A 13,326-nucleotide genomic window follows, 5' to 3' on the forward strand; every position below is an offset into this window, starting at 1 on the left:
TACCCAAGGGTACCATAAAAAGTAGTAACAGTAATTAGCTAACAATACTATCTCTATCCCAAACAAGGCTAAGCAAGTTAAAGCAAAAAAGGGGTCCAAAGAATATCACTCTTGATTATTATAGAGCTACTATGACCCTATTTTAGAATTTCAAATACGTAAGAGGATCCCACCATAAAAAGCTATAGCTGAGATAATATTACACAATGCAAGAGAGAGGACTCACAATTCTCCTTTTTATCGAGCACTAATAATAATAACAATATGTAGTCCAAAGGCATCAACAAAGAAAGCTTAGATGCGAAGGAACTTCCCCCCACTCAAATTACAAAACCCTAAAAATATAGTAGTAGTAGTAAAAACAAAAAGAGAAAGGGAACGAACGAGAGAAGAAAATAAAACTAAAACTCTCTTTCCCCCTTTCTTGCCTTCATCTTCGTTCTCTCTTTTCCATTCATTTCCTTTCTTTTTATTGGGGCTCTGGTATTCTATTCCCCTCCTCTCTTTAGTGTGATTCTCTCCACCACATATTTCCAAAAAAATTCATCAACCTTTTACAAAAGAGATAAAGATCAAAGAGATCAAAGAAAGAAACCATGAGTTTCTCATCTTTTCCAGTCTATCTAGATCATCCCAATTTGCAACAGGTATGGCTTTAATCTTAATTCCCCCCATTCATACATCTTCTTCAACTAACAAAAGAAAAGCAGATTAAAGAGAGTAATATTCATATTCTCTACTAGTCTTTTTGTTGAATATACCAATAATAGATGAGTACTTAAGAGTTGTGAAATTCTCTAACTTTCTTCTTTTTCATCCTCTTGATGTTCTTCAGTTACAGCAGGTAGATCACCATCAACAAGGAAACCCTGGGCTCGAAAATTCCCAGCTTCCAACAGCAGCCCCACCCGCTCAGGTGGGTGGGAGTCCAGGCTCGATCAGGCCTGGTTCCATGGTTGATCGAGCCCGATTAGCAAAGATTCCACTGCCGGAAGCTGGACTAAAGTGTCCGAGGTGTGATTCCTCGAATACTAAGTTCTGCTACTTCAATAATTACAACCTTGCACAGCCCAGACACTTCTGTAAGAGTTGTCGTCGTTACTGGACTAGAGGGGGTGCTCTGAGGAGCGTCCCGGTGGGAGGAGGATGCCGAAGAAACAAGAGAAGCAAAAGCACTAACAACAGCTCAAAGACCGCTGGCGGTAACAACACTGCGGAGAGACAAATAGGTACTACTTCCACTTCAACTAGTGCAAGTCCTTCAAGCTGCAGCAAAGAAATTACTGGCCAACACTTTTCACAGTCATCCACACATTTAACTCCTCTCATGGCTGCCTTCCAAAACCTAAATCATCAATATGGAGGATTTCAGCCTCCTCCTTTGGTTTCTACACAAAACAATGGGGAACTTGGTCATGAAATGGGATTCCAAATAGGGGGTAATAGTACTAACAATTTACAAGCAGCCACTACTGGAGGATCTGATTATCATCATCATCAGTGGAGATTGCCATCTTTGGCAGCCACAAATTTGTACCCTTTTCAAGGTGAAAGAATTGAAGCAACATCGTCTGGGATTTCTCACCAAGATTCAGTAGTGAGAATGGAGGAAAATAATCAAGGGTTAAATTCCACAAAACAGTTTTTGGGAACTATGGAGAATAATCAATATTGGGGTGGAAATGCATGGACAGGGTTCTCTGGTCTCAACTCCTCTTCTGCTGGCCATCTCCTTTGATTTCATGTAAGCTTGAAACTTTAAGCTTCTACCCTTCTTTTAAATCTTAAGTCAATGTCTACTTGGCTGAAGAAGGTTTTAAAATGTTAATGCTACAAAAAAAAAGAGATGCATGGGTAGCTAGGTTGTGTGGATTGGTCTAAATTAAACATATATATATATATATATTGCATATTTGAATTTATTTTGTCTGTTTGTTTTATTGGACACTTGTAATTTTTTGGAGGTTCTTTAACAAGGTTTGTGAAGTCGTTTGTAAGTTCGGGTTTTGACATTATAATTTGTTTCCATCAAGTAGTATTGTGATAATATTTAGTAATCCCTCCGTTTCAATTCATTGGATAGTGTCACTCGACACTGAATTTAAGAAATTAAAAGAACACTTTTGAAACTTGTGGTCTTAAAAGCTTAAGGGATATAAACTTTATGGGACTATTACTTTTGTGTGATTATAAAAGTTTCTCATTAAGGATAAAATAGGTAAAATGAAGAGTTTAAAGTTGAATTATTTCCAAATCTAGAAATGTGTCATTTATTTTGGAACAGACTAAAAAAGGAAAGTAGCTCATCTAATTTGAAACGGAGTAACTCATTTGATATCTTGATCCCAACACTACCTAGCCACATTCTGCCTTTGTGTCTCTTTGTTAATTAGTTCAGTGATATTCTCAATCCTATCTGTATGAAGTTGTATCTCTTGAGTAAAAATACGTACATTAGATTTTCTTATTTAATGGAGTTATATAATCTCATAGATTTCAACTTTCATTAACTGAAATGTAAGAAGAGAAATTTTAACTTATATTAGTACTATATATTCATCGGTATATGCTGAAGTATTTCATACACGAATTGTTCCAGCATTCTTGTGATCAAGTTTGAAATACTTCTGTATTTCAGCTTGCCACCTGATCTTCTATATTCGGAATAGCTTATATTCACGGACAATTTCTTGAATTTTTACACTATCGATGCAAAAGATTAATTGCCTTATTTTTAATAATTACCTTTTAAATGATCTGATCTTATAAAACCTAAAACCGGTACACATCTGTAGGAAGTTAAGCTGATTAATTACTACGTTGGTTTTGGTTAACCAAATTGGAAAGTAAGCCCAGTTGAAATTTTTCAGACCGAATGTTGCCGGTCAAAAAAGGAGAAATCAATGGAACTAAGCTTTTATGATTTTTTCTTCAAAGCTCAGGAGTCTAGTTATGAGTGCAAAATGATATTCTCTTGCTGTAGCTTCTTCTAAATGTATGTGGCTTAAATTCTAAAATTTCTGCGTAGTATTTTCATATGATTGAATTTTTGCGAATGATTCTTTAAGTATGACAAGATTATTAGTGAGCATTACCTTGTCGGTTGTGAGTGGGATACGTGAGATGCTTGAAAGGATTTAGAAAGAACAGAAAGAGGATAAAGCATTAGTCAAAGAAAGAAAACGCCAAAGTTCCACTAAAAACCATGCAACTGTTCTACACCACATGTACTCAAAACACAAGAAAATCCAATCACAGAGAAACTCAAAAGAAGAAAAAAAGAAGGATTCTCTCATCTCATAGTCATCATATTCCGTTAAAGAGAGAAGAGAGAATACTATCATTGACATGATATCATCCCCCACGTTCACAGCAGCAATCTAGCTATAGCTAGGTCAAATCAATTTTGTTTGTTAATTATAAAAGGATAATTTGTTGGAGGCAAATCTTCAAAATTCATAATTACATGAACAGAAAAAGCACAGTACTAGTAAAGTATACAACTGGAGACACGGTGGTCTAAAAAGATAAAGGAAGACCAGAGGGAGGAATTTTTAACTTTTGCAAGGACCGATACTACATCTCGAGCAACGAGGGTTTGAATAAAGCGATAAGATTCTGCTGAACTATTAAACTGAGGTAAATATGTGTAAAAAATAGAAATGATAACTAATCTACTATTATCATAAGTTAAATTTCATTAATAGTGCTAAAACAATATATTGTCAGTCTATATACTTAAAAATTCTTCTACTCCATATATTATCATACTAATAAAGTAAGCTCTCGCTAACCCTATTTCTCTCATCCCGCATTCCCCATTTCTAATCCCAGATAAGAAAAAGAAGGGGGAAAAAAACCTTCATATTAAACCTTTTTCTTGACTGTGTATTTTAGTAAAGCAGTGGATCTAAATGTGGTGATTTATAAAACACATGTATATGCTTGTGGAAGCAACAACAAATTAAAGGCTGATGTATGTATGCATGAATATGAGGGATTTTTATGACGCCCCACCACACCACACCACACCACTGGGCATGGATAAGAGTGATACTGTTTTATCTTTCGGCTACTCTATGTTTCCTTCGTCCAGCTTTCGCTTTTTCTACGTACAGCACCTACATCTCTCTCTGGTCTTTGAGAGAAGGGTTAGTAAAGGCTTTAGGGCAAACGTTTTGTATAATAGCAGGAATTTAATTTAATTTGTATATACATTAATAGTGTAAATAGTTTTTATATTATTTAAATATTTTAATATGTTGCAGTAATATATATATATATATATATATATATATATTATTTTCAAGATTACTACAATTCACTTATTATGATGATTAGATGTAATAATATTTTAGATATCCTAATTATGTAATAAAGTTCTTAGATCTGCCAACAACAACACCAATAATTAATAACAACATAAAAAATATGTTTCAGTCCCAATACTAGTTAGAGTCGGCTTTTTGAATCTCCGTGATCATATTTTTTAATTTGAATTCATCCTAGGCCTTTTACACAATCATGTATAGAAATTAAATTCGAAAAAGAATATTCTCCCTTTTAGCTCCTGTTTGAATAAAGATTGTTTATACTTTTTTTTCAAAAAAAAATTAAAAATATTGTTTGTTCATGGAATTTGATCAATTTTTGAACAAATTTTGAAGAAAAATTTTCAAGTTCCAAAAACTAGTTTGGGCAAGTTTTTTGTTGAAAATTTTTCTTCCACTCACAAAACATCAATTTTTTTTCAAGTAAAATAATGTCCAAACACAACTTCAACTTCCAAAAATTATTTGTCAACACAACTTCAAAAAACTTTTTTTTTTTTCAAGTTTCAAATTAATACTATATCCAAACACCTACTTATTTTGTAATTAGCTGATCACTCGATGTCCCGACAAGATTGAGTTGCTCTAGTGGTGATCAGTACCATCCACTTCCAACCAAGAGGTTGTGAGTTCGAGTCACCCAATAGCAAGGTGGAGAGTTCTTGGAGGGAGGGAGCCGAGGATCTATCGGAAACACTCTCTCTACCCCAGAGTAGGGGTAAGATCTGCGTACACACATCTGCGTACACACTACCCTAGAATATGCTTATAGAGACTTGTACTTTTTCTTTTTAGTAAAAGACCAACCTAATATGGCGGAGTTAGATAAAATCTTTCTCTCTTTTTTAAGTTCAATGTGAAAGTACACATAGGAAGGAAATACAGAACCTAATTAATCTCCACATTTCCCTTTCGCCAATTGACTTCACCGCGTCTACCTCTTGTTAAGTAAATGGAAATACAATATATTAATGAACTTATGAAAGGGCGCCATAATTTCCTCCATGTTCTAAGGGACATACGGCAGTGGAAAATGAGACGAACTGCTTCATCTTCCACCCCTTTCAAGTTTCAACCTCCTCTTCATATCATCTATTTCTTGTTTATACATTATTTATTTATTTATATAAATGCGAATGCCAAGTACTACATTGGAATAAATGCGACGGATGAACTTAAGATTTAAGAAAATCAAAGCAACAAAAAGAGGAAGAGATGAACTGGAAAGTTGGAATAAAAAGAACTACGTGGTGTACAAACCCAACTAAAAAACCGCACCAAATTGAAAAGTCAAATCAAACCGATTAAAAAACCTGATTATATTTGGTTTGATTTGGTTTGGTATTGAGTAAAAAAAATTGAACCAAACCAATATATAAATATATAATTTTTATATATACTTTTAAGACTTCTCATAGAATTTTCTTTAAAAAATGTCTAGAAATATTTGCGATTCTCTTATGGGATGTAATATTTAGTTAAATATGAAGTTCTCTATTTTTATTAACTTTAAATAATAGGTTGTATGATTACTTTCTTATCAAGTGTTAGTGAAATGCGTCAATCTCTTTGTTCTTCCATATCCATATGTCAAGATCTATTAAATTCTTATATCTTTTTTCAAATTTGAAGTGGTATTTTGATAATTTAAAATTAAATAGAACATATCATTATATAGGCATCATATTAATTTTTATGTTTAATTATTAAATTCAGTTAACGTTGAAAGTGTACATTAGCGAAAAATTATTGTCAGACGACTAAAAGTAACTATCATATGTAACTAAGAAAATTCTCCCATAAAAATATGTTAATAGATCATATGTTTGTCAATTTTTACTAAACATATACTTACTTATAAAAAATTTAACAAAGTAAGATTGAAATAATATATATTCATGTAAAAAAACTCGAAAAATCGGATAAAACCGAACCAATCGAAATCGATATAGTTAGTTTGGTTCGGTTTTGATAAAAATCGAACCAACCCAGTCCATGTACATCCCTACTATTGACCATATAGACCGCTTTCCCTGAGATGATATTTTTAATGACCTATACTTCATTTTCCAGTATGACCGTTTTCTTTGAGCAGTTGTAACATTATCTTTTTTAGGAGAGTACAAGGTTGAATATTGTACCCTAACCAACAAGGTGAACGTTCAAAAAGCTAACCAATTGAGTAATTAAGATTATTCCCGATCTTTTGGACACATTGTTCAGTACTTTATCGTGTTTATTGATTTGGCATTTGAATACAATCGCAATTTTGTTCCCAACTACAATTATGTGTTCACCTTAAGGAAATAAGCAGAGATGAGATACGATGCTCAGGCCAGAAATTAAAGTTGTTTGGCCTCGGATAGAAAAAAAAGGACGTTTTAATTTTACCTTTCACAACTAGAAATCTGGTAAAATTCGCCCGATGCCTACCGACCAACGGTGGTCAGTTCAAAAGAGCGACCAAAAAACCATCCAGTGCGGACGAAAACTACCAAAAAATATTTTATATTTTTTTAAAATGACATACTGATAACAGATGATCGGTAAAAATTGACGCAATTATCCGGGAAAGCATTACCGACCGAAATCGATCGGAAAATTAGTCAAACATTTGACCATAACGGTCAGACTTGCTTAGTCAAAGCACTTTTTTGATTACCGACCAACATCGATCGGGTAGTTTTTAAATTTTAATAATTATATTATTATTTAAAATATTTTATAAAATTTATAGTTCAAGTTACCGACCAAAGTTTATCGATTATTACAAGAGATTATTTTGCCGACCAACTTTGTTCGGTAACTGTAATTTCTGGAAACTAACCAGCCAATTTCAGTCGGTTCATAGGTCAAACATGGTCAAACTTTTAAATCGCATTAAAATTTACTATGTAAATATAATCCATTTAGCACTTTATTTTGTAATACAAATAATGAATACACTAACATAAACTATAATAAGCTATATATATAGTTAAAGTAGTACAACGAAGTGTATATCTGTCACGACCCCAATTCCCTTCCGTAGGATGTCGTGACGGCACCTAGTCTCTAAGATTAGGAAAGCCTAACATTCATGCAGAATTGTCTGAAGCAATAATTTAAAGTCTCAATACTTCAACAACTATATAAAGTAAAATCTGCAACTCAACATGTATAACTCCCAAAACCCGGCGAAATACAAGTCACAAGCTCTAAGTAGTAGTACTAGATAATCCTATACATTAATGTCTATAAAAAGATAATGAAATAAAGGAATCTGGGTAGAAGGGGACTCCGAGGCCTGCGGATACCGGCAGGTATACCTTGTAGTCTCCGCAGCTGAGCTCTCGCTAACACCTAGGCTAGTAGGAGGTACCTGGATCTGCACAAAAAGATGTGTAGAAGCGTAGCATGAGTACAACACAACTGTACCCATTAAGTGACAAGCCTAACCTCGATAGAGTCGTGACGAGGTCAGGTCAAGGCCCTACTGGAATAAATAAAAGGCTGAACAAGTGTACAACAGTGAAAATAATGATAGGAATAGAAATGAGACAATTAAAGGAGCATACCGAGAATAACTACAACGAACTAAGGCAAATAATACTTCACAGAAGAAAATAAGGGATACTATGACACGGAACAAAACAATAAAAGCACAAGTGAAGAAATAAAATGTATCAACAATAGTCACTACCGAGGTATCGCCTCGTATTCTCAAATCACAAATCAATTCACAATCTTTCCTTATATCACCGCGGGAGCATTTGCATTTAGTTTTGAAAATTATTTTTTCCGAAATAGCACCCCGCGTTTTAGCCCACCATATCACACCGCATGACTTCTAGTAGTTCCGCTACTAGCCAGGCGTATCAAGCCTATCTTATCTCACTGCATGCGTTTCAACCCTAAAACCTTATATCACCGCTATCAATATCACAACGTATCATAAATGGCAGCTCAAGTTTCCGATATCACAACTTGCCAGAGTAACCAAACAATAACAGTATTTTCACAATAAAGAGCCCATGGCCCAACCACAATGTACACAAGAATCTCAACAATAATAGTCGAAAGTGAATAACTCAACAGAATGGTATTTCATAACTTAACACTTTGCCTCAATGTGAATCACGACCTTTATATCTCAATACCAATTTCAACAACCAGATATTCCACAATTTAACAACTTCAAGTAAAGGGTTCAACGATTAAATAATGAATACGGAATAAAGGAAACAAGGACTTCAACTAAACATGTAGAGCACTTAGCAAGTAAGAGATAAGACAAGTAGAGCATGTGAAATTATAGTAATGATGATGAAGCATGTTAAGATAACTCAATTAAGGCATGAAAGAAATTTACATAGCTAAAACTAGTAAATTTCCACATTTAGCCAGTGTACACACTCGTCTCCTTGTGTACACCGCTTCCACATATCACAATTATCACAAAACAACACAAATCCTAAAGGGTAATCCCCCCTCCCCCTCCCCCCACACAAAGTTAGGCAAGACACTTACCTCAAATCACGCTAACTCAATCTACTAGTAGGCCTTTATCTCGATTATCCAAATCCGAACAGCTCAAATCTAACCAAAACAACTTCATACCATAAATATAAACTATAGGAAGCTAATTCGTATAATAAAGATACGATCTTTGCAAAGAAATAAAAAGTCAACTCGGGCCCGTGTCTCGAAACTCGACCAAATTTATAAAATCCGAACATTCATTCGATAACGAGTTCAACCATACAAGAATTACTCAAATTCTACCTCAAATCACCTTTCAAAAGTCAAAATTTTAGTATTGGAAGTTTTTACCATTTTTCTCAAACTTTTCAACTCAAATCCCTAATTAGATGATGAAAATAGTAATAGATTCATGAAATATAGGCCAATCCATATTAGAATCACTTACCCCAACGATTTCCTTGAAAATCCCTCAAATAATTGCCTCACACCGAGCTCTCTATGTCCAAAATATGAAATATGAGATAAACCATCTATTTTCAAACTTAAGTTATGCTTCCCATTGATTTCTTCTTCGCGAACGCGGAAAATGCCTCCCATTCGTGAAGCACTTAATGCTGCTGCCCAAATTCCTCTTACACGAATGCGAGAACCCACTCGCGAACGCGATGACCAAAGATCCCAAGCTTCATGAAGCCTCACTCACGAACGCGTAGACCAAACGCGTCAGGTCTTCCCAACCTGCCTTTCCTCTTCGCGAACACGGCTCCCTATCCGCGATCGTAGTGAACAAACTCACTGACTCTTAGCGAACGCGAAGGGTAAATCTCCAGCAACCCCTGAAGACTCTACACGAACGAGGGAAAACTTTCACGAATGCGTAGAGGGAAACCAAATCTGTAAAAAAAGCAGAACTTCAGCAACTTTAAGGTTTCGAAATGCACCGAACATGGTCTGTATTACACCTGAGGCCTCCGGGACCTCAACCAAGCATACCAACAAGTCCCAAAATATCATACGAACATGTTCGAGGCATCATATCACATCAAATAACACTAGAACCATGAATCTCACATCGATTCAAGCCTAAGGAACTTATGAACTTCCGAATTTAAAAACTGATGTCGATTCGAACCAAAACAACTCTGATTGACTTCAACTTTTGCACACAAGTCATAAATGATATGACGGACCTATTCCAACTTTCTTAATCAAAATCCGACACCGATATCAATAAAGTCAACTCCCGATCAAACTTTTCAACCTTCCAAACCTTCAACTTTCCAACTTTCGCCAATTCATGTCGAAATGACCTACGAACCTCCAAATCAACATCTGGGCATGATCCTAAGTTCAAAATCACAATATAGAACTGTTGGGACCATCAAAACTCTATTTCGGAGTCGTCTACATAGAAGTCAAACTATGGTCAACTCTAACAACTTAGGACTCCAACTTAGGTAATGTGTGTCCCATTTCACTCTAAAACTCACCTGAAACCAAAACCAAAAACCCCGGCAAGTCACGTAACCACAATATAACACATAGGAGACAATAAATAGGGGATCAAGGTTAAAATACTCAAAATGACCGGTCAGGTCATTACATCTACCCCCCTCCCTCCCCTCCCCCCCCCTCCCCCGTGAAAAGATGAGGATAGCGGTTACGCATATCGTGCTAGGTCTCCCAAATAGTCTCCTCGATTGGTTGACCCCACCACTGAACCTTCATTGAAGCAATGTTCTTCGACCTCAACTTTCAGACCTGCCTGTCCAAAATGGCCACCAGCTCCTCAACATAAGATAAATCTTTGTCCTACTGGACTGAGCTGAAATCCAACACATGAGAAGGATCACCGTGATACTTCCGGAGCATAGAAACATGAAATACTGGATGAACTACAGCTAGACTATGTGGTGGTGCAAGCCTGTAGGCCACCTTTCCAATCCTTTCAAGAATCTCAAAAGGTCTGATATATCTAGGGCTCAACTTGCCTTTGTTCCCGAACTTCACAACACCCTTCAAGGGCAAAAACCGGAGCAAGACCCGCTCCCAACCATGAATGCAACATCGCGAACCTTCCGATCGGCATAAATCTTCTGTCTAGATTGGGCTGTACGAAATCGATCTTGAATTAATTTAACCTTTTCCAAAGCATCCTGAACCAAGTGTGTACCCAATAGCCTAGCCTCTCCCAGCTCAAACCAACCCACCGGGGACTGACACCGCCTCCCATACAAGGCCTCATACGGAGCCATCTGAATGTTCGACTGGTAGATGTTGTTGTAGGCAAACTCCGCAAGCAGCAAGAACTGATCCCAAGAACCCCCAAACTCCATCACACATGTACGGAGCATATCCTCGAGTATCTGAATAGTGCGCTCGGACTGTCTGTCCATCTGAGGGTGAAATAATATACTCAACTCAACCCGCGTGCCTAATTCATGTTGTACGGTCCTCTAGAACCGCGATTTAAACTACGTACCCCGGTTAGAGATGATGAATATCGGCACGCCATGAAGCCTGACGATCTCACGAATATAGACCTGAGCCTACTGCTCTAAGGAATAAGTAGTCACCACTGGAATGAAATGAGCCGACTTGGTTAACCTATCCGCAATCACCCATACTGTATCGAACTTCCTCTGAGTCTGTGGGAACCCAACAACAAAATCTATAGTAACTCGCTCCCATTTCCACTCTGAAATATCTAGCCTCCGAAGCAATCCACCTGACCGATGATGTTTATACTTCACCTGTTGACAGTTTAGGCACTGAGCTACATATTCTACTATGTCCTTCTTTATTCTCATCCACCAATAATGCTGCCTCAAGTCCTGATACATCTTGGCGGTACCCGGATGAATGGAGTACCGCGAACTATGGGCCTCCTGAAGAATCAACTCACGCAAACCATCTACATTGGGCACACATAGCCTACCTTGCATCCGTAACACACTGTCATCCCCAATAGTGACCTCTTTGGCATCGCCGTGCTGAACTGTGTCCTTGATGACAAGTAGATGAGAGTCTTCATATTGATACTCTTTGATCCGATCATAAAGAGAAGACCGAGAAACCATACAAGCCAAAACTTGACTCGGCTCCGAAACATCCAATCTAAAAATTTGGTTGGCCAAGGCTTGAACATCTAATGCTAATGGCGTTTCCGCTGCCTGTAGATATGCTAAACTGCCCAAGCTCTCCGCCTTGTGACTCAAGGCATCGGCCACCACATTGGCCTTCTCGGGATGATACAAAATGATGATATCATCATCCTTAAGCAACTATAACAACCTCCGATGATGCAAGTTAAGATCTTTCTATTCGAACAGATGCTGTAGACTCTGGTGGTCGGTATAGAACTCACAAGGGATACCGTACAAATAGTGTCACCAAATCTTCAAGGCATGAACAATAGCTGCTAACTCAAGGTTGTGGACAGGATAATCCTTCTCATGCATCTTTAGTTGTCTAAACGCATAGGAAACTACCCTACCATCCTGCATCAACACCACACCGAGACCAATACGCAACGCATCACAATACATAGTATAAGACCCTGAACCCGTAGGCAATACCAATACTAGGGTTGTAGTCAAAGCTGTCTTGAGCTTTGGAAAGCTCTCCTCACACTCCTCAGTCCACCTGAACGGAGCACCCTTCTGGGTCAATCTGGTCATAGGTGCAGAAATAAATGAGAAACCCTCTATGAATCGGTAATACCTACCAAACCAAGAAAACTCCGGATCTCAGTAGCTGAAGACGATCTGGGCCAACTCTACACTGCTTCAATGTTCTTCGGATTTACCTTGATCCCCTTACTCGATACTACATGACCCAAACATAGCAATGAATCAAGCCAGAATTCACACTTTGAAAATTTTGCATACAACTTCTTTTCTCTCAAGTTCTGAAGCACGGTTCTCAAGTGCTGCGCATGATCCTCCCGCCTCCGGGAGTACACCAAGATGTCATCAATAAACACAATGATGAATGAGTCAAGATAGGGCTGGAATACACCGTTCATCAAGTGCAAGAATGTTGTTGGGCATTGGTCAGCCCAAATGACATCACAAGGAACTCATAATGACCATACCGAGTTCTAAAGGCAGTCTTCGGGATATCCGGCTCCCGAATCTTTAACTGATGATAGCCTGAATACAAGTCAATCTTCGAGAACACCTTAGCACCATGTAGCTGATCAAATATATCAATGCGTGGAAATGGATACCTGTTCTTCACCGTAACCCTGTTTAACTGGCGGTAATCAATACACATGTGCATCGAACCATCCTTATTCTTTGCAAACAAGGCCGGAGCACCCCAAGGTGATACACTAGGCCGAATGAAACCCTTATCAAGCAACGCTTGCAGCAACTCCTTCAACTCTGCTTTGGTCATACGATATGGTGGAATAGAAATGAGTCAAGGGCCTGGTAACAAATCAATATCAAAACCGATATCCCTATCGGGAAGCATGCCCGGAAGATCCGCCAGAAATACATCTAGATAATCGCTCACTACCGGAACT

General features: G+C 37.4%; 1 protein-coding gene across 1 annotated transcript; it reads left to right on the forward strand.

Moving 5' to 3' along the window:
- The first annotated feature begins 374 nt into the window (after window positions 1-374).
- LOC107770058 (dof zinc finger protein DOF3.6) lies at window positions 375-1,973 on the forward strand. Its single transcript, XM_016589322.2, has 2 exons — window positions 375-647; window positions 836-1,973. The coding sequence occupies exons 1-2, from the start codon at window positions 597-599 to the stop codon at window positions 1,736-1,738; spliced, it is 954 nt and encodes a 317-aa protein (XP_016444808.2). The 5' UTR covers window positions 375-596; the 3' UTR covers window positions 1,739-1,973.
- The last annotated feature ends 11,353 nt before the right edge of the window (window positions 1,974-13,326 follow it).

The sequence above is a fragment of the Nicotiana tabacum genome, chromosome 22 (genome assembly GCF_000715075.1).
Source record: "Nicotiana tabacum cultivar K326 chromosome 22, ASM71507v2, whole genome shotgun sequence".
NCBI lineage: Eukaryota > Viridiplantae > Streptophyta > Magnoliopsida > Solanales > Solanaceae > Nicotiana > Nicotiana tabacum.